Source organism: Erpetoichthys calabaricus, chromosome 9 (assembly GCF_900747795.2).
Source record: "Erpetoichthys calabaricus chromosome 9, fErpCal1.3, whole genome shotgun sequence".
NCBI lineage: Eukaryota > Metazoa > Chordata > Cladistia > Polypteriformes > Polypteridae > Erpetoichthys > Erpetoichthys calabaricus.
In genome coordinates this window covers 46,437,730-46,460,524 of record NC_041402.2, presented here as the reverse complement: position 1 = coordinate 46,460,524, position 22,795 = coordinate 46,437,730, and the positions used below count along the sequence as shown (strand labels likewise).

Sequence of the window (22,795 nt, the reverse complement as noted above, 5' to 3'; positions counted from 1 at the left end):
CGCCAGCCTTCTCAGGAAGTATAGTTGGCTCTGTCCTCTCTTGCACAGAGCATCAGTATTGGCAGTCCAGTCCAATTTATCATCCAGCTGCACTCCCAGGTATTTATATGTCTGCACCCTCTGCACACAGTCACCTCTGATGATCACGGGGTCCATAAGGGGCCTGGTCCTCCGAAAATCCACCACCAGCTCCTTGGTTTTGCTGGTGTTCAGGTGTAGGTGGTTTGAGTCGCACCATTTAACAAAGTCCTTGATTAGGTTCCTATACTCCTCCTCCTGCCCACTCCTGACACAGCCCACGATAGCAGTGTCGTCAGCGAACTTTTGCACGTGGCAGGACTCCGAGTTGTATTGGAAGTCCAAAGTATATAGGCTGAACAGGACCGGAGAAAGTACAGTCCCCTGTGACGCTCCTGTGCTGCTTACCACAATGTCAGACCTGCAGTTCCCGAGACGCACATACCGAGGTCTGTCTGTAAGATAGTCCATGATCCATGCCACCAGGTATGAATCTACTCCCATCTCTGTCAGCTTGTCCCTAAGGAGCAGAGGTTGGATGGTGTTGAAGGTGCTAGAGAAGTCCAGAAACATACTTCTTACTGTAACACTGCCTCTGTCCAAGTGGGAGAGGGATTGGTGTAGTATGTAGATGATGGCATCCTCCGCTCCCACCTTCTCCTGGTATGTGAACTGCAGAGGGTGGAGGACGTGGCGGACCTGTGGCCTCAGGTGGTGAAGCAGCAGACGCTCCATGGTCTTCATCACATGTGATATCAGGGCGACAGGCCTGAAGTAATTCAGCTCACTAGGACGTGATACCTTTGGGACTGGGGTGATTAGGTATTGTCTTGTCCTCGCAGCCACTCATGCACCACTTTCTTCACATCGTCATTTGTCTTGAATTGACGACAACCCAGATGTCTTTTTAGAGGTCCAAAAAGGTGGAAATCACACAGTGCCAAATCCGGTCAATAAGGAAGATGTGGCTATACCTCAAACTTCAGTTTCTCCAGACAAGCCTTGGTGTTCTTAGCAGTATGTGGGCAGGCATTGTCTTACAGCAAAAGGACTCCTTGAGACAGCAGTCGCCGCCACATGGATCGAATAGCATGTTTCATATTGGTCTCCAGCAAGTCACAGTAACTTGCACTAGTGACTGTAGTAACTCTCTGCATGTAATGTTCGACAAAAACACCTTTATTGTCGAAAATACGGTTACCATCATTTTTCCAGCCGAAGGTTGGGCTCGAAATTTCCTGGGTGGTGGTGATGATGAATGACACCACTCTTTGCTGGTCATTTTTGAATCAGGTGTGAAATGATGAACCCATGATTCATCAGTCATGACAATTCGATCCAGATATCCCTGACCTTCCTGCTCAAAATGATTCAAATTTTCCTGTCATGCCTCCACACGAGCTTCTTTCATTTCTGGTGTCAACCCTCTTGGCACCCATCTGGTACAGACTTTTCTATATCCCAGAATGATTGTAGACACTGAACTGTGACTGATGGACACTTCTGACATTATTTTTAATCAATTGTGATACAGTGATTTTGTCAAATCAGATTGTCCACGGCTTCAATGTTTTCCACCGCCACAGCTGTCTTTAATCTTTCAGGCCGGCCTGCATTGTGCACGAAAGCGATGCCTTTCTTGAATTTTTCAACCCAGTTGTAAACATGAGCCTTACACATACAGCCTTCACCATACACCTTGGATAACTGTCAATGGATTTCTGATGGGTTCTCACCTTTAGCATGTAAGAAACGGTTGACTGACTGCTCTTCTTTCTTGGAGTAAGTTTCCAGCTGACCCGTCATTTTTGAAGCTGCTGGGTCCTCATTATTACGTAAGTAAAAGCGTTTGTCAGGGTCAAAAGTACTCATCAGAGAGTGCGGTACACACTAATGGTCCAATACTCGCACTCCTTATTACCTGTAATTCCACCATGAAGTCAAACCGCTCCAGGACACGTTAAAGAACCACCACTACCAGAAGAAGGCAGTAACTTTAAGACTTACATCTACATAAGATGCATTGCTTCAAACACATGTTGAATAGATATCTTCTCATTAATTGGCATTTGATCTGCTAATTAAACAGATTCACCTCTGACATGCCAGCCCTTTATGATGGCCCTTTGCCTTTCTTACTACTATATTGTAAGAGACAGCTGGCAGCCTTACCTGGCCAGGATGGCCATGAACTGGAAGGATGGGGGAAGGCATCTTCTTTAGGGCACTACCTCCTCTGGAATGCCAGATGGCAGCCCTCCCTGGGTTGCAGCGGTGCCATGGTTTTCCACAGGGCATCATGAGAATTGGAGTTCTTTGACTCGGCCCTGTTGGGTTCTGTGGGTGCTGTCACGGGGTACTGAAAGGACAGCTGAGCCCTAATTTGTCGGGCTTCCGCCTCAAACAGAAGTGCTTCTGGACCATGCTAACGGGCCACTGGAAGTACTCCCAGGTGCAGGATAAAAGTAGCCCACTGCCACTGCTCTAGGAGCCAGAGTCGGGAGGAAGAGGGGTGAAGATTGCTGGAGGATGAGTGGAGGTGGGAGGAGAGACAGAGATGGAGAGAAGAAGAAAAAGGCATTGTTGTGTGCTGTTTTTATTACTGTGCTTCTGTAACTGTGCTGTGCAGGCGGGAAACAACTGAAAAGTTTTTCCCACAGCTGAGTAAAAGCCATGTGTGTTTTTGAACTTGTGTCTATGCCTGGCTGTGTTGGGTTTGGGGAGATGGTGTGTCCCCTCCAGACCAATATATATATATATATATATATATATATACACTGTATATGTGTTTGTGTGTGTATGTATATGTATGTGACTGTACTTCTCACATTTACTGCTTGATGATTATTTTGTATGTTTCATCACTGAGTTTTGTGTTAATGTTGCACTTCGCTTTTTATATTGTTTTAAAATTATTATATAGTGTGCTGAGGTAACCGGTGGAAGTGTATATAGTAATATTATTTAAGTAATGTTAAATCAATAAACATTTGGTTACTTTGTGAACCTCACAAGTGATTTAGATTTAACATGCTCTAGTTAAATAAATGTAACTATTATATTGCTTATTTGTTATTTTACAGTCCACATAATACAAAACAAAAGGAAAATGATTATTTTCTTATAATGTGTGATAATGTGTCATTACGATGGAAGATACTTCAGATTTGAAAAAAAAAATGGAAAAAGGAACTGTGCTGACAAAAAAATAACGTAACATATTGAATTATAGTGCAGGGGGCTGGAGTCCATCCCTGTTACATTAGAATACATGGATTATCCAGAGGATAAAACTATGCATACTTTGAGAGAAAATACAGATAACTCATGGGCCATGACTGGGCACCAATTTTAATATAAGGACACTTGATCTGTGAGGAAACAATGCTAACCACTGTACCACAGTGCGACACCTGAAGTGAGACTATAGAGCATATAGGGCCACAGTGGCTACAGGTTTTCATTCTAACCCTTTTCCTAATCAGTGAGTAGTTTTCAATGCTAATTAACTCATTTTCCCTTCATTTCAATAGTCCTGTTTTTAAGGATTCAGTCCTCTGAATTGATTTGTTTCTTCATTAAATGGCAGCCAAACAGAAATGAGACGTGAAATGAGCCAACAGATGACCAGCTAAACTGGGATTTCAAACTCCAACCAATTTCACTCCAAACAGTCTCTTAACGAGAAGCTGATCCTTGCTGTTAATTAAGCCCGTTATTTAATTCAATGGCTTGTTGCTGCTCTCATTCTGCCACAGCAGACATTTCCAAATCTGTTGATTTTTCTGTTTTTTCTAAGAACACCAACAAAATGTTTCAATGACCTGAGAGATCAACCTTACTGAGACCTTCACCTTTATTTATTTTCAGATATTGTGTGATGGGCAAAGGTGACCTGGTCATATGGTGGCTTGTTTGATGTCTCATTATTGTTTGGCCTCTAATTAAGGAAAAAGAGACAATTAAGGGGCCTGAGTCAAGTTAATTAAAACTAAAGCAAAAGAAGTTAATTAGCAGTAAAAACAGCTCACTAATGAAGAAGATGGTTAGAATGAAAACATGTAGCCACTGCGGCCCTCGAGGACCGGAGTTCTACACCTGTGAAGAGGAAATCCCCCAGAATACATGCAGAATGTTGCACAAAAGAACTCCTGCCCAGAAATATATTGGGCCCAAGGAGCTATCAGTGATTTATTACATATTCATCAAAAAAAAAAATTTTTCTTTAGTTTTCACTTTCTTTTGTAACTCTTTTGTGCTACTTCCATGAAGTAAATGTACTAAAATAATAATAATAATACATTTTATTTATATAGCACCTCTCCCGTGCTCAAGGTACATAATATACTGTATAACTATATAAATAAATGTTATTTTCATTTTACATAGGCCCTTTCATCATGGGTTATTTTCAAATGTGGTTTATACAACTGCAGCAAAATGTAATTACTAAAGGGAGGTTGAAACAGTTAAAAGCATAAAAAAGGGCTTCATGTCTCTGGGAATCAATCCTGGCATAGCCACTCTTTGTGGTTTATGTATGTATGTTCTCTTACTTTGTTTATGGGTTTTTATCTTGGTGTTGCCCTGGTTTCTTCCCACATCCAACAGATATTCATGGTAGGTGCCATTACTACTACTACTACTACTACTAGTAGTAGTAAATTGGCCTGATTTGGCTGTTACTTTTGGGTATGCTTGTCCTGCAATGGACTGGCATCCTGTGTAGGAGAAAATAAAATAATGATGGATGGAAATTTATGATGTGCAAGTGGTCTGTAATAAGTTATTATCAAAATTGAAACATTTGTGTATTGAAACATTTTGTTTTGACTTGCATTCAGTGCTGCTTCTTTATGTTTCAGTTCCCAAAAATCCAGCTAATAAATAGAATAGTGTCTATTTATAATAGAATCTGTTCAAAGATGAAAATGGACCAATTACCAATAGCAGGGAATTCCACTGATGTTTGTTGCTGCATTATATAATGACCCTATATAAACTTATAAACAAAACCTAGAAAGAGTTTTTTTAGATTTACATTACAGTAATCTGATATTTATGGAATGGTATGCAAATTTTTTAGATAGACACTGTATGTGCAATTAATTTACAGTGTAAACAGCTCCAAGAGAATCAGCTTATAAAATGTGGTGAGCCTGTTCCTCGGTGTAATCAGTCAGTAGTTTTCCATCTGTAGGCAAGGAAAAGGAGAATTTATTCTGGTCTGCAAGGCCCAAAATGTCCAGGAATGTAAGCAAATGTATGCAAAATTATAACGAAACTTTGAATTTTGTGTCAGGAAAATTAGAGTTGTACTTTTTTATTCGGAGTTGCTGCATATAACAAAAATATATGATTTCTATGGTGTTGGAAGGCCTTGATGGAAGGACACAAGTATGGTATTTTTATTAAGATATCAACTTTTTTTAAATAATGCTTTATTTATAACAAAAAAATACAATAATATAATAATTAATAATACACGTTAGTAATACAGCTTATAATAAATAAGACAAAGTCACTGATATTTAACTAATTACATTGACAGTTTAACATGATTTAATATGTCAATGATTATTTTAGCTTTATTTTTAACATTTTGATTTGTTTTAACATAAAAGTCCTTGTGTATTCTAACTAGGCAAATATTTGGTGTAAAATTCATCCATTTCATTTTATTTATTTTATAATAATAATAAACCTCTGGTCCACATCTGGGTGTGTAGAATAAAATGAAAATCACAGAAAGATACGTAAAAGAAAAAAAACTGTAAAAAATACTTCAAGTCCTTCCAAAACACTGAGGACTGAAAACACGGATAAAACAAATGCAATATACAGTATTTTCTTTTTCCATATCGTATATTTTGCATTAAGGATGAATTTGAATCGGGTTAATATTTGCTCAACAGGGTAAATGTTATGAGTAATCTTGAATGGCACCATTAAATTTATTTGTAAGACATGCATACTTAGCATTTTCCAAACACTTTGTCAATCATTATTTTCAAATTTAGAATTCCAGTATATCTTTGTAGGTAGAATATACTTTGCTAAACATGTTTCTGAATTTTTGAATACAGTTCCTATTCAAAATATTAACATCACCCCAAAACACATACTGTACTATATATTCAATGTTAAACGACTGGTTGAATGCCTATCTGTTCAATGGCTGCTGTTAAACAGAGTCACAGCCATACCTGTCTGAAAAGTATGTAAAGATTTTAATCTAAAATTATCATAATTTCGTGCATTCCCAAAACGTATGGCCTAATGAAGCTGGAGCTAAATAGTAACGCTCACATGTTGATTCTTGCCCTGGATACATTTTGGACAAATTTAAATGATATAAATGTGATTGATGAAAGCCCTTTAGTTAAATTATGACTTGCATAACACACATAAAACTCAAATTTAATCTATGTTTGGGTGAGTTCCACTCCATTTTGGAGATGCCAATTTAAAGGTTTCCCAATCTTGTCTAGCATATTTGAAGAGTAGGTTCTTGAAAATATGTTTTTACTTTATGTTATTGAAATGCTCTCTAACCAGTATGGCCTCTGGGATTATATGTGCCGAAATGTGGAATGTAATGCAGGTTTATTTTTTTTTATTCTTCTTCTTTCGACTGCTCCCGTTAGGGGTTGGCACAGCGGATCATCTTCTTCCATATACAATGTATTTCTGTCCTCAGCATTTTATTGATTTTATTTAAAGCAAATAACCTTCCATGCAATCAAGTCTAAATTAAACCAAAATTAAGCACCCACCCAAGTATGTAGGTTTCTTTTAATAAAATTTTACATCATTTAATTTTTAATGAACAGACCGTACTAGGGCTGTTTACGGTAATTCAGACTTTTCAAAACTGCAACTGTGATACTTTTACTAAGTTCCCCTCATTTTATTTCTCATTTTCATACCTCACCAAACCTTGTACCTATATCAATTGCATTACAACATGACATCCAGTACCCCCTTCTTTTAAATAACGTTCACTACCCTTACGCTCGATTGAGCCTTTTTTACATTCTAACATGATTTGAGGAGAGATTCATCTATCTTTTTAAAACACTTTATTCCTCTGCCCGACTGTCATAAAGGCACAGACTTTTCGTTTAGATTTCTTTTTTGGTATTACTTCTAACGCAGTGTGTTAAAGTATGTAACATAACTTTCTATTTATAGTTTCCACATCACAGGACTGTACTTTTATTAGGTAATCGATTTAAGAGCCATCCGGCAGTTCATTAAACGGCAGCCGACATGGTCACGTGGACGTAACATCACAGTACATGCAAAAGTGAATTAGTAGAAACTTTTTAAAATAACGTTCATTCACTCTTCCGGTTTTTATAATCGAAAATGGTTTCAAAATAATAACGTTTAAAAGAAATACTAATCAGTAATCTATTCATAAGCAAGCCCTTACTTACTATATCACGTGACTACTATCGTAACCTTTGGACACGTGCCTAACTGTGATTTTTTTTTTTTGCCTTTTTAAACTGCAAGTCAAATATGAATTTAATTTTTTTTAGTCGCATTTACATTACAGTTGGCCACGACATGAAAATTTTAAGTGAACGCAATATTACAATTTATTTTGTATGGAATGTACCACTGCCATCTTTAAGAGGGGGTGTGAAGCATTAGGGGATACGAAAGCAACTCGATTTAACCATTCAACCTGGGGGGGGCATGAAAACATATACATATCTATAAAATAAATATTGCTATGATATCGGAGCTTACTAAAAAGTAATAACTTATAATACTGCTAGCGTGTCAGGTGAACTATCTCTTTAAGTGCTGCATTTTAGGGTCTAAATGATGCTTTTCTTATGGATTGTTTTTTTTTTTTAAACTGGTTTTTATAAGGAGGGGGTTTCGCGAGCTCGAGCTCTAGAAGATGGCGCCGTGAGCGCGCGCGCGAGCTAGCCGCTTGTCGCCATTTTGTATTGAAAATTAAACTGGAGTAGGGGGCTTGTGTATCAGAGAGAGATTTTTAGCGACTTCAGATGGTATAAATCATAACGATACGCATTATTTAATAACTGGTGTCAGAAGGTAACGTTCCATACAGGTAAGTGTGTACACACTGTTTCCACTTAAAGCGCTAACCGCGTTAGGGTGAAGAGAGAGAGAGGTGGGGGGGGGGGGGGGGGGGGGTAGATGTAGCGAGTAAAAGTGTGGTTCGCCCAGGGTTCTGCTACGAAACGAAACTTAATTGGAATAGTAAGCCAGTCCGACTTGGCTGTCTAGATTAGCAAACTGTGTTGTATTTGAAGAAATACTGTATGTAAGTTCCTTTGTTATTCTCTACTTCAGTAAGTCCTCCTGCAGTTGAGGGGTAAAGTACCCTTAAGCCCTTAAAACAAATTTAAGGCTTTTTGAGATGTGAGCATTTAAAACTTGCTGTTTTTAAACAGTTTGGACACTTAAATGGCAGAGCACGTTGTGCTTCCGACTGTTGAGTGTGCTTACAATAAATTTCGAATACTTGGGTACGTTTTAGGTGTATTGTTGGAGAAAAGCCACAGTAGGAATCCAAACCAAACCTTGCAAAGTGTAATTGTCTCAAACCAGACTCCGTACTTGTTTTCTCTTGCATTACGCCCAGTTCCATCTTTCTCGATGTATGGGCCCTGTCTTTGTGTTGCCCAGGCTTTCTGGCAGTTATGTGTTACAGACTTTTAGTGGCCTTCGTGATATCCTTCGTGAATAACGCAAGGTGTCGCAGACACTGATAAACCAATCAACTGAAAAAAGTTTTTCGACCACTTTAGAAAGTTTGGAGGGGAAACTTAAAATTGTGCCACCCTTTTGCATATTTGCTACTGTCACATTAGCCTCTAACGAAGTATTCGTTGGCATGTCCAAATTTAAAATAATGAAAATGCATTAATTTTAGTTGATTAATGAAATTATACACAGCCGGAACGTTAAGCAATGAAACTAAACACAACGCATTTAGGACCCATGTGAGAGACAGTTCCGTGGAATTGGAATATGTTCTAGCACGCACAGATGGAACGGCTGGGATTTGCACCGATTTTTTTTTTTTTTTTTTAGACATATCCATCGACGTGCCCAACTATAGCAGAGTGTACAACAAGTTTGACTTTCAACTTGATGCTCCTCCATCCATGTCCTGTAATAAAATATATTTATTGGTCAGGCCTGTCGCAAACTGTTTCGAGCGCTGCTGGGTTTAATTTTTTCTGTAGGCTTTGTCTTTTTTTTTTTTTTTTTTTAATTCAGAGTTTAGCGTCAACCGTCACAGTCTTTCTGCTCAAGACCAGCGTTTATCTTTTTGGCTCGTGGACTGCTATGTTTATTTCTTATGCTGACCGTAAGAGAGTGTGGGATCGAACCAAGGTACCTTATTTTGTAATGCCTGGTTCCCCTTGCAATCCGTAAATTTGTCAAGTCAATTATTGTGATGTGTTTATATTAATCCCTAGGCTGTGCCTGTGGATACGTGCGGGCTTTAAGGCCTAGTGCGCTAAAGAGTAGTATTTAAATGACCGGTCTGTTCACAGAATAAATACTTTTATTTTTTTTCAGACTTATGTGCGTATTCATTTTTCCAAATCGATTCATTCGTTAATACGTGAATTACAGGTATATGGCTTCCATTGCAAAGATCCGAGATGTTTGCTTTTATAATTTTGTTAAAGTTTATGGTAGGTGTGATGCAGATGATGGTTTCCAATAACTGTCAAAAAATGCACGCGGCATGTGACAAGCTATCGCGGTGATTTGCCGTTGGAGTATAACAGACCACCACTTCGTTAACCTTTCTTTTTGTAGAATTCTACACAGTTGTCATTGTGTGAATTATATTTTAGAATACTAACCTATAAATGCTTAATGTTTATTTGTATGATATATAGCATGCCATCTGACATATGAACCAATCTTTTTTTATATTTAGGGTTTACTGTATCTCAAGAACTATGCTGTATTTGTGTGATTTAAGATTATTTACAAATAAAATTTGCCCTTGAAGTATTAAGTTGTAATTTCTTCACATATGTAGTGACACAAGATAATTATCAAATGTAATTAGTTGTACAAATTGGTGGTTTACTATTTGTGGTTACTTCTGTATAAATTAGTCATTTATAAAATTCTGGTTGCTATCTGTTTAAACTCAATGGTGTATGCTGTTTTTGTCCATATTCTGTGTCGGTTTAATTTAAATTTTTATTTTTGCTTTTAATAGTATAATGATCAATCTTCATTAATCAAACATTATTTTACAAGAATACTGTACCCAAAATATTGTTACTTACCCCATTTAGTTTCTACAGTGGTGAATAAAAATGTTTTAATTATGTTTCCATTGACAAAGTACATAACAAAGATTGTAATTGAACAGGATCCAACTGTAAACAGTGCTGGACAAATGTCAAATGATGTGGAGAAACATCTATGGAAAAAAGTTCTTGCATAACTTGTGTTGCATAATCCATGTGTTTGTTATCCATTTGTATCCACAGAGCATGCAAAAATGCATTAATTTTTTTGCTAAAATATTATTAGTACCTCCAGAAAATTTCTTGTACAGGATAAACAGGAAAGATGCATTCCCACAATACTGTGTGTTTGAATTGAAGACCTGCCTCTCCCCCTTATTCACTGGTCAAGAGTCCTGTTTTTAATTCAAAGGCACAGCATTATGGAAATGAGCCTTTCCTGTTTATATTGTATAGAGTTTTCTAGTTTGGGAGTATTAATTATTTTAGCCAAAAATGCATGTATTTTGTACATTCAAAGCATAAGAATGGATAACGGACATATTGATTACGTGACATGAGTTATGTGAGAATTTTTTTTAAATTCTTTTCTCCTGGATGTTTTTCACATTTGTTGTCTGGCATTGGTCAGCGAGTCCCATTCAATTTGAATCCTTGTTGTATACATTCTCCACAAAGCCATGAGACTCAACATTTTTCTCGGTCACCACATTGAATTGCATGGTGTAAGTGACATTTAAAAAAAAAAAAAAAAAAAAATTAGGCGGAGTGTTCCTTTAAGTTAATGCGTTGTAAGTTCAAATGGCTTCAGCGTTTTTACTGCTTTAGGCAGACTATTGAAAGTACTTTAATTGGAAATGACAATGCCATAATTTCTTGTAGCATTATTTAATTCTCTTAATTAAGTTAAAGGGAATTAAATAGAACCACCATGGTTTTAAACTGTTAGGTTTTATTGTTGCTGTTTGATTTGTTAGGATTTGACTTTTCTGAAAAACCATGTTCTTGTACTATCACTTGAAAATGTGCATAACCCAAAAGTGTAGGGCTCCCTCTTTTTTTGTACGTTTGCTTTTCAACTTGAAGCATAAGCCCAAGACGCTATCATGCTCAGAACAATTAATTATAACTTGTGCTATGGGCGGCTAATGTACTCTTATTTTCTTCAGTATTGCTGCATTTTTGGGTTGGTATAGTAGAGTAAAAGAGATTTTAAAGATGTGAATGACTGATTTTTATTTCCTATGCTATGTTGTTGCAGTTATAAAGAAACCAAAGTGTTGTGCATCAAAATTATTATAGGTAACGAAAACTAAAATCAAAACTGAAACTATTATTAAAAGCATTTTCATAAACTGAAATAAAATGATCAACAAAATCAAAATTAAAAACTAAAACTAAACAAAACTATTAAAGTAGCTGGAAAGACAAACTAGACATTTTTAGTAAATTTATTTCAGTTATTGTTTTTGAATGAATGTTCTTGCCGTTAGTCTTTAACCCTTGTAACTTTTAACTCTAAAACAAAGTCATCCGCCACGAGCCTCCTTCATATATTCATCCAGTGAACGTCGGCTGATGACGGATGGCTTGTGTTCATCCAGCATTTGCAGTGACAAAGCGAGCTGTACATGGGCACGTAAAGCGTGCAAAGTAGAAAACGATTCACTACTGCCTATCAAGATGTAATTTAAACCAAACTCCTGAAATCAGAATGTGCTTGTCAACAAAACATTTACTGTATGGACAGAAAAATCACGAGTGAGGAACGTTTCAGGTTATTTCTCAGGTGACAATAATTCACCTGTCACTTCGCACAGGAGACATCCTTTCTGAAACTAAAACGTTGCTGATTGACAGACAGACTACGTCATCATACAAGATCAGCCTATTGTTACTGACCAATCACTTTTTTTTTTTTTTTTTTTTTAAACAAAAAAGTCATTTAACAACAAAGCAATACAAACCTTTATAAAATTCCTGAGCTGGCAATGTCTCCACTGAAGTAGGCGAAGAGAGTCTGCCAACGGGTGAAAGACTAAACCTACTAACGTGTTTTTGTATTAATTGTATATGTATTAATTTATCTTTTAGTTTATATTCACAGCTCAAAATACTTGATATTGTGAAAATAATCTAGTAGCAGAATTATGTTTTAAAATGTCCCCCTTTTTTCAATTTTTTTTTTCTCTCTCAGAATAGTGGAAATATCATATTCTTTCTGTTCTTATCAGCCATATCATACATATTGCATACCAGTGTTTTTTCCTTCCTTGTATCCAAACCTGCTGGTGAAGGCTCCAGGTCTCCTGTGATCCTTTTCAGCATAAACAGGTTTATATAATGTATGTATTGTTCCTAACTTCAGATGCTCTGTCTGTCGTTTTGTGCCCATCCATACTCCTATTACCTACTCTTGTTCTGCTCATTATGGGTTTAATGTTCATATGCATGGGCTATTCAAGTCTCACTGCTCCTAACCTTGACACTAAATGCATGTTTTTCTTTGTTTCCCTCCATACAGCAAGGTGGTGTCTGCACACTAATTCAAGCCTAAGAGCCTTGTTCTTCCTAATCCCCCATAATTTTCATGATCACAGCTGTCGGAACACAATATAATCTGTTTTCTGATTTTTGATATCTTTTCAGGCCTGCAGGTGTCAAAATTCTGTCTATAAATTGTATGTGCCTGAGATGGAATCCGAGATCAATATGGCTGGTAGAAAATAACAAAGCCCAGTATGGGAGATTTTTGAATGCAACATTGAAGGCATTAATTGTGAACACATTGTCTTGGAGCGAGATACAGTGCATCCGGAAAGTATTCACAGCGCATCACTTTTTCCACATTTTGTTATGTTTCAGCCTTTTTCCAAAATGGATTAAATTCATTTTTCCCCTCGGAATTCTACACACAACACCCCATAATGACAACGTGAAAAAAGTTTACTTGAGGTTTTTGCAAATTTATTAAAAATAAAAAAAAAAACTGAGAAATCACATGTACATAAGTATTCACAGCCTTTGTTCAATACTTTGTCGATGCACCTTTGGCAGCAATTACAGCATCAAGTCTTTTTGAATATGATGCCACAAGCTTGGCACACCTATCCTTGGCCAGTTTCGCCCATTCCTCTTTGCAGACCTCTCAAGCTCCATCAGGTTGGACGGGAAGCGTCGGTGCACAGCCATTTTAAGATCTCTCCAGAGATGTTCAATTGGATTCAAGTCTGGGTTCTGGCTGGGCCACTCAAGGACATTCACAGAGTTGTCCTGAAGCCACTCCTTTGATATCTTGGCTGTGTGCTTAGGGTCATTGTCCTGCTGAAAGATGAACTGTCGCCCCAGTCTGAGGTCAAGAGCGCTCAGGAGCAGGTTTTCATCCAGGATGTCTCTGTACATTGCTGCAGTCATCTTTCCCTTTATCCTGACTAGTATCCCAGTCCCTGCCGCTGAAAAACATCCCCACAGCATGATGCTGCCACCACATGCTTCACTGTAGGGATGGTATTGGACTGGTGATGAGCGGTGCCTGGTTTCCTCCAAACGTGATGCCTGGCATTCACACCAAAGAGTTTAATCTTTGTCTCATCAGACCAGATAATTTTCTTTCTCATGGTCTGAGAGTCCTTCAGGTGCCTTTTGGCAAACTCCAGGTGGTCTGCCATGTGCCTTTTACTAAGGAGTGGCTTCCGTCTGGCCACTGTACCATACTGGCCTGATTGGTGGATTGCTGCAGAGATGGTTGTCTTTCTGGAAGGTTCTCCTCTCTCCACAGAGGACCTCTGGAGCTCTGACAGAGTGATCATCGGGTTCTTGGTCATCTCCCTGACTAAGGCCCTTCTCCCCCGATCGCTCAGTTTAGATGGCCGGCCAGTTCTAGGAAGAGTCCTGGTGGTTTTGAACTTCTTTCACTTACGGATGATGGAGGCCACTGTGCTCATTGGGACCTTCAAAGCAGCAGAAATTTTTCTGTAACCTTCCCCAGATTTGTGCCTTTAGACAATCCTGTCTTGGAGGTCTACAGACAATTCCTTTGACTTCATGTTTAGTTTTTGCTTTGACATGAACTGTCAACTGTGGGACCTTGTATAGACAGGTGTGTGCCTTTCCAAATCATGTCCAGTCAACTGAATTTACCACAGGTGGACTCCAGTTAAGCTGCAGAAACATCTCAAGGATGATCAGGGGAAACAGGATGCACCTGAGCTCAATTTTGAGCTTCATGGCAAAGACTGTGAATACTTATGTACATGTGCTTTCTCAATTTTTTATTTTTAATAAATTTGCAAAAACCTCAAACTTTTCATGTTGTCACTATGGGGTGTTGTGTGTAGAATTCTGAGGGGGAAAAAATGAATTTAATCCATTTTGGAATAAGGCTGTAACATAACAAAATGTGGAAAAAGTGATGCGCTGTTAATACTTTCCGGATGCACTGTATGCTGTGCACTGTAGACATTTAAAGTTAAAAACCATCAAACCTTAAAATTCACCTAAATTTCATTACAAATTGGCCCATTCTGGGCAATAAAAGAAAAAGATGAAAAGTGGCAACAGTCAGTGCACATCTGTTGAGCACAACTGACAAATTTTAGAAATTATAAAATTGTTCATATCTGGTTTTGATTATGCTTGTTTTTATCAGGCAAAAACAAAACCAGATAGTAAACTGTGTAGTAAGCTTCCATTAACATTAAACTAATATGTCCAGACCTGTTAAGTGTACAGTTCTGTCTGATTGTGACACAGCTCTTTAACCATACTATAATTACTAAAACTAAAGCTGAAACTAATAGATCTAAAAATAAAATAGAAACTTCTTTGTGAAATAAAAACTAAATCAAAACTAAAATGTACAATGAAGGAGAACTAAAACTAAACTAAATGTCTGAGCAAGGTCAGAAAAAATATAGAAATAAAAACTAATGTAAAACTTGTTGTGCATTTAAATATATTCCGTAAAATCTCATGTTTCAGTAGATGCAGATTTTTTTTAATACCTCCATGGTAAATTAGAGAACTATGGCAACAGTCACACATTGTAGATCATTTGTATGCCTGGAAATGTTTTTCTTTTGTGCATTTTTGCAGTTATGAGCTCAATGAAAGATGCAGACTATGCTCAAAGTAATTTCTTGTTGTGATTCTTCTAGGATTGGATTTGAGCACCATATTTAAACATTTTGTTAAATGTGATGGCTGGTTTACTGAGGAGGTATATTTATATTAGGTAGGTCATGTCTTAAAGTTGGTGACTTTACACGTTCAGAGAAGAAATGGACCTGTATTACAACTTTTATTACATTTATTCAGACTTGTGGGAAACTCAAAGCTGAAGGCTGTGTCTTTTTCCACAAAAGGCTTTACAAGTCTCAAACTTGTAATTTATGTAAATGACAGTTAAAGGAGTAGCATTTCTAGTAATATGTATGATAATTTATGGTGTGTGACTAATTTTTAAACATTTTTTTTTTTTTTTTTTTTTTTTTTTTAAGATGTCACTCTTCATGTTTGATTGAGGTACTGATAATTGAGACACTTGGAACCACTGAGACAAAATCCTGCTTAACAATCGGATAACACTTTTTGTGAAAGAAATTAAAACATATCTCTGAAGTGACTAAAGGGGAATAATGGTGATTTTGCGCCGGACTCGGCCGCCTGCTTCCGCCCTGACCAGCAATGAATCTTGACTCGCTCTCGCTGGCCTTGTCTCAAATCAGCTACCTGGTGGACAATTTAACTAAGAAAAACTACCGAGCCAGCCAGCAAGAAATACAGCATGTGAGTATTAGTGCATAAAATGTTTTTTAGTATGCTAAAATGATTGTTTGTTCTGTGTGTACTAAGGTGGTCATCCATGGTTTCTGTTAATATGCTGTATTTTTTAAATTATCATTGAGAAAGTTGTCTTCAGTGGCTATTCCCATTTTTATACGGGAGTGCTTTTTTATTTAATTTTTTTTTTAAACTAGTCACTCCAATAGATGTTTTGGTGTGTTTTTTTTAAACAGCTGAATGTCTTTCCTGATGCCAACCCTTCCCATTTATCTGGGATTGGGGCCGCCTGGGTTTTCATTGAGAAAATTGTTTTTTAGTTTAATAGTTAATTTTCACTCTCCCAATTTTTTTTTTAAACTTGTAATGAATTTTTTTCCCATGTTTGTAGTTTTTGCATAAACATATTTAATGTTTGTATATCCTGAAAGTTTTTTAACTGTGTTCCCTTTTGCTGTGTATCTGAACTGTAGGTTGCTGTAATCATTAGATTACGTTTTGGGAATATATTTAATTAGCTGATTTACAGGCTGTCAAGGGTGACCCAGTTATACTTCATATGAGACATTTTGGTATTCATATGAGATTTTGGTAGTCGGTGCCCAAGAAATCCACCCCCTCCTTTTTGTCTTCTGTGTTAGATATGTTTGTTTCTCCTCTTCCAACTTTATATGTTTTATTTATTTGGTTATGTTAAAGGTGAGAGTGATGCAACAGCAGCCATTCTTCAGACATTTTGCTTGTGTTGATTCATGAATGCTAACATTTATTTTAACATAATGGACATTAGCCAAAAAGAAAACCCAACAATACTCTCACTGCACTTTTACTGGTGACCATTTAGCAACCTGAAATTAAGGATAAGTCTGGTATTTTTCAAGTCAGTTATTTCTTCTTGGTCATGAAAAACATTATTCATTCGTCAGTAATTTTTTTTTTTTTTTGGTGAATTAAAAATACCTAGGCTATGTTGGAGTTTTAAATTGGAGTTGAAGGGGCATGAGTCTAAATGTAAAAACAGCCTTAAAACTTACCATAAACATCCACTTTCAAGTGACATTGCTATACAAAATATAAAAAGCAATAGACCAATAAAAATATATTCAAGCCAGTTATTCTCTAAGAAAGTTAAGATTCATTAATCTTAAACAATACTTAAACCTCATGCAGTGCAGAGTGGTTAAAAACTTTTTTTTTTTTTTTTTTAAGACTTTCTCATCCTGATTTAGACCACAGGAGTTAAGCAGATTGTTGGCTTAAGATTGGCAGACTTACCTTAGAAAAACAGCATATTTTTACCATCTTCTTTGATGTTCTGCACATTTTAATGCAAAGAAAATTTCATTTTTAGGGGAAGTTTCTATGATGTAGGACAGATGGTCCCAAAGCCTGTGACCTAATCAGTACTGCATAGTCTTTCAAGCATGTGCCTAATCTGTCAGCTCCTGCATCAGAGAGAATTAAAAAGCCAAACAGCCAGCCAGTGTATATAAGCAGTGCGCTCATATTGATCTAGTAAAGTTCATTCAAAAGCAAACATCCGACAAGACAACTACTCTGGTGGGCGGGCAAATTACCAAGTGCACTTTCCCTTGACAATTTTGGTCAATGTATATGCACCTTTTTAGAACAAGTATTTTTTATAAAGAATGTTTAGTACACCTGGCAATATTGTAATTTGCAGTGAGATCTTGCTTTAACCTAACAGTAATTCTCATGGGAAAATATTTTAAAAGCATGTTAACAATAAAGGCTTTAAAGAGCTTATTTAAAGAATCCTGGTTTATTTTGGAATTCACTAATAGTATAGATATAATAATGTTTGAATTCTTTTTGTATTTTAAGCTGTGTGTTTCACAGCACATAACATAAACCAGGTAGTCCATGAAGGTGATATTCTTTAAAATTATGCTGGAATTCCCTCAAGATTTAAAAAATTCCCCATACTTGTTACAATGGCAGAATCTTCACGTCCATCATACATTCAAATTCAAGCCCTTTGTTATAATTTCATATTTATTAATGTTAATAGTAGCTTACTTAAGTAATAGTTTAGTAACTACTTGATGGATTTCATCATTTTAGTTAGTGTTACTGTTAGTATGTGTTTTTTATTATATTACAGAAATACACTATTTTTCAATTGATTAATATAGTTACTTTTTAATTAAAAGCCAGAAAATTATTTTCTGTTTTTGCCCTAGTATGAAAAGTATCAAATATTGTGAAATTTCACTGTTATTGCTATCGAATACAATAATACTGATATTGTGCCATTTTTAGATCCAATTATTGAGTCTTTCCTATGATACTTGAAATTTGGCTTAGGTGCATCACATTCTTCACCTTGTTTGGAAGTCCACCTGTGGCAAATTCAATTCACTACACATGATTTGGAAAGGCATACACCTGACGATGTAAGGTCCCACAGTTGACAACATATATTGGAGCAAAAACTGAGCAGTGAGGTTTTAGGAATTGCCCACAGAGCTTAGAGTCAGGATTGTGTTGAGGCACAGATCAGGGGAAGACTGTAAAAATTTGTTTAGCGTTGAAGATTACTAAAAGCACAATTTCCTTTATTATTCTTGAGTGAAGAGATGATCAAGACCCTAATGGTCACTCCGGCTGAGCTGTAATGAACCTTTGTGGAGATGGGACAAACGTCCAGAAGAACAATTACCATAGCAATACTCCACTAGTCTGCAGTATATGGCCAGATGATGCCTGAAAGCTCACTTGGAGTTTGTAGCAAGACACCTAAAGGACTATTGTACTATGATAATCAAGATTCTGTAGTCTGATGAAACAAAGATTAAACTATTTGGCGAGGCCATTCTAAGTATCATGCCTGAAGGAAACCATGGCACCACTCATCACATGCACAGTACCATTCCAGTGGTGAATCTTGGTTGTGGCAAAGCTTTGTAAGGGAAAGCTGAATGAAACAAAGTTCAGAGAGATCCAGAATGAAAACATGCCTCTGAGTGTTCTGGACCTCAGTCTTGGCCTAAGGTTAACTTTCTGTTGGACATTGACCCCAAGTATAAAACTGAAGTATTTTAAGAACATTCACAGAGTTGATCCTAAGTGACCTAGCCAGCACCCAGAAGAGAACCCAGTGGAACATATTGGGAGAGATCTGAAAATGGCTGTCCACTGACAGTGTCTATCCAGTCTGACAGAGCTTAAGAGGATCTGCAGAGGGGAATGGCAGAAAATCCCCCAAATCCAGGTGTTGGAAGCTTGTTGAGTCATACCCAAGATGACCCTCGGCTGTAGTAGTTGCCAGAGTAAAAGGTTTAAATATGTTTCAATGCGATTTGTTTTTATTTTCAGTGCATTTGCAAAAAACCTAAAAGTCTTGTTTTTGCTTTCATTCTGGGTTATTGAGTGTTTGAGGGGGTGGGGGAAGTGAATTGAAATGATTTTAGCATAAGACTGCAACATGAATGTCTTAAAAGTAAAGGACATAAATATCTTTTAAAGGTACTGTAGTAAATTTTCAAATTCCAATCTAGTATTGACGGAGTTGCATTTTAAATGACCAGAGAGGAGCCAATTGTCAAATAAGAGAATATGATCACTGCCAGTATTTATGAAATAAGTTGTCACTGTAGTATATGGCAAGGCGATCACATATGCTCTATAAACAAATGTGCACATACTTGTTCCATGTAGTTTGTAGTAGTGCTGGGCGGTATGACCAAAATTCTATATCACGGTATTTTTCAAAATTGTACCAGTTTCACGGTATTCCAACGGTATTTTTTTTCCCATGCATTAGTTAACCACATTTTCCACTGCAATTACTGTAGTAGAGTGGCTAAGAATAACCTATTCCACTGTCATGAGAATTGTACATTGTATAAAAAAACATTTTAATGTGCACACAAGTATTAGTACAGGTTTGCATGGCCCCATAAAGTGATAATTTTCAAGGAGGGAGGCACTAATGAAGAGAATGAATCACATTGCATGACAGTTGCAGTCAAAATATAGAACCTTTTTGCTGAACAAATTTTGCAAACAACTTAAACTAAAATTTTGACAACATATTGTCAGCCATCCAAAGAGGCATGTAGACTTAGTAAAGTATCCAGAGGTGCTTGTCAAAAGTTGTATTGCACTGAACATGTCTTAGAAAAGGAATAAATAGTAAATATTTTTTGTAAGCCAACTACACTTTCTGTTAATGATAACAATCTCTGTCCACTGACACGTTAAAGTGACTTTTTAAACAACTTTACCATCATTAAACTGCATAATATTTAAACTTATAAATAATAATAATAAAAAAGTGCAACTTCCAGTAATAATACTGTTACTTCAAAACTTCAAGCCAAGGTACATTACACAGTATTCACTAAAATAAAATAAAATAAAACGAGTGCAACTTGGTGATGACATCTTTACCAACTGAACAGTCTAAGGCAAATTGCATTAATATGGACCTTGCTTCAAACTAAGGTATATACATAAATAATAAAACTGCAACTTGCATTTATAACAAGGTGGTGTAGTAGGTCCGCGGCTTCCAAAAAAAAAAAAGGTCGTTTTTTAAATCCAGTTCGTCGTATCCGTCTCCATGGACACGATTGCACAACCGCAGGGAGTTAATGAGGTGATTGGGGCAAGTCGCACCCGATCGTTCTCAATTGCTTGTGAATAAGGCGCTGCACCCATGGAGTTGTATATTTATGGGCCGGCAGGATAGGGGGAAGGAAAAAAACAAAAGAGAACACAAGGAGGTTAAAGAAGGGAAAAGGCAGTCGTGGGAGACAATCCAGACACCAGGAAGGAGAAAGCAGGACGAGCTGGGGCTCCGTGAGGGAGCGCAGGCTGAGGCGATCTAGGGGCTGGTTCACCCCACTGACTAAGCGTGTAGAGTGGGGCGAGCGAAATGTAAGACCTCCCAAAGGATCTGAGGAGCAACTGAGTGAGCACAAAGAAAGACGGGAGGTGTGCCGACCTTGGACGGTCTGGCTGCGCAGTGGGGCGGCAGCCAAGACAGGAGTTGGCAGAAAGCAGTTCGTGCTTCAAAGGCTCCGCCAGCAATGCCAGTGAAGGGTGAGCCATGGAGGCAGAAGGTGGTGTGCTGCGATTGGGCGAGGAGAGAGACTGCATTTTAATGGATTTATTTATTATGGATTTTAATCCCCACATTTCACTGGCTTTATGGATTTGCTATTTATTTGGGTACTGTATTTTTCTGAACACTGCACAACGGACACTTTTGGTTTTACTTTGACTGTTTTTAACAAAAGCACTTGAGCATTTTCCATCATCCCCTGGCTTCAATGAGATTTCTCAGCTCATCTCGGTCATAACTATCGATGGTGTTGGTTCAACAGACTCCCATGTGGAAGAGGGAGTCTGTAGGGGACCGGCATCGTCACACTATTACACAGAGACCAGGTACATTACACAGTATTGAAAAAAAGTAGAATAAAACAAGTACAACTTGGCTTGCAGTATTATCCAGTAGTATAGAAACAGTATTCACACATTTGAACATAATGGTCCACATCCGACCTTTTAAAAACAAAGTCTCCAGACAACTGACACGGCACCTTTTTTCATCAAAAGTTCTTCTGTGTCATCATGTTCAACTTTATCGTCTGCTACAGCTTCTGTTTCGGAATGTTCTCTGTCCGTTTCACTGTTCAATGTCTCCACTAACGCATGTACTCCATTACATGTGTATTTAGCGGTGCAGCAGTGAAAAAGGTCCCCCCTTAAACAGTTTCCCGCTGCGCCACGTTCTGAACGTTGTTTAGGCTATTTAAACCGGTGTTCCGGTATAAGAAAAATCTATATAACAAAAATAAAAAATGTTTTTTGGTATGAACCGGTATACCGCCCAGCACTAGTTTGTAGCTTACTACAAGAATAATGCTGAGTAGTGGTTGCAGTTGGCACGGGGGTATGTGTGGGTTTTTTATTTTTTTTTTATATAAAGTTGTGCAGGAGGCATGCATCCTGTTTTCTTGTTCAAGCTGGCAATCAAAGTCAGATGGTATGCTCTATTGCAGGGGTGGGCAAAGTCATTCCTGGAGGGCCGCAGTGGCCGCGGGTTTTTGTTCCAACCCAGTTGCTTAATTAGAAAACAATCCTTGCCAATAATTACACTTCATGGCTTCTTAGTGCTTTAACTGTGCTATGTCAAGTCATTATCATATCCTAGATTTTTTTTCCATTCTAAGGATATCATCCAAATACTTTGAAGTGTAAAACGGATGGGTAATTCTCAATCCTTCACTTTTTTTCTCTTCTCTTTCCTTCCAAGTATTTAATTAAACCAAAGAGTGCACGATAAATAAACACAGGTTTAAAGGGTAACAAGCAAAATGGATAACTGCTGGTTTCTTTTGTCATTTGCATCTTATTGCTAATAAGGAGTAATTAAAAACTGAGAATGCAGCTGTTTAAGACTTAAATAAGCCGTAAGGGTTCAAAATCTTAATGAGGGAGATAAGTAAAATGAATCAGAATTGTTTCTAGAGCAATAAGTGCTTCTTATTAAGCAATTGGGTTGGAACAAAAACCTGCAGCCACTGCGGCCCTCCAGGAATGACTTTGCCCACCCCTGCTCTATTGTAATAGTTTTAGACCTGTTACTAGTTCATTATTAATTCATTTAATAGTGCAGTTGTTGGGCAACAGCCTGATTTGTTATAATGATACAAGTTTGTTTGTAATGGGAGATTACCGGAGCAGTTTCA

At 37.4% G+C, this 22,795-nt stretch overlaps 1 protein-coding gene across 4 annotated transcripts in view; it reads left to right on the top strand.

Moving 5' to 3' along the window:
* The first annotated feature begins 7,949 nt into the window (after positions 1 to 7,949).
* The window catches only part of cnot1 (CCR4-NOT transcription complex, subunit 1), a 190,497-nt gene continuing 175,651 nt past the window's right edge, over positions 7,950 to 22,795 (top strand). For all 4 annotated transcript variants that reach the window (XM_051931631.1, XM_051931629.1, XM_051931630.1 and 1 more), the window contains exons 1-2: positions 7,950 to 8,110; positions 15,788 to 16,076. In XM_051931631.1, the coding sequence (XP_051787591.1) occupies positions 15,975 to 16,076 (102 nt within the window). In that variant the 5' untranslated portion in view covers positions 7,950 to 8,110; positions 15,788 to 15,974. The remainder of the gene's footprint in view (positions 8,111 to 15,787; positions 16,077 to 22,795) is intronic.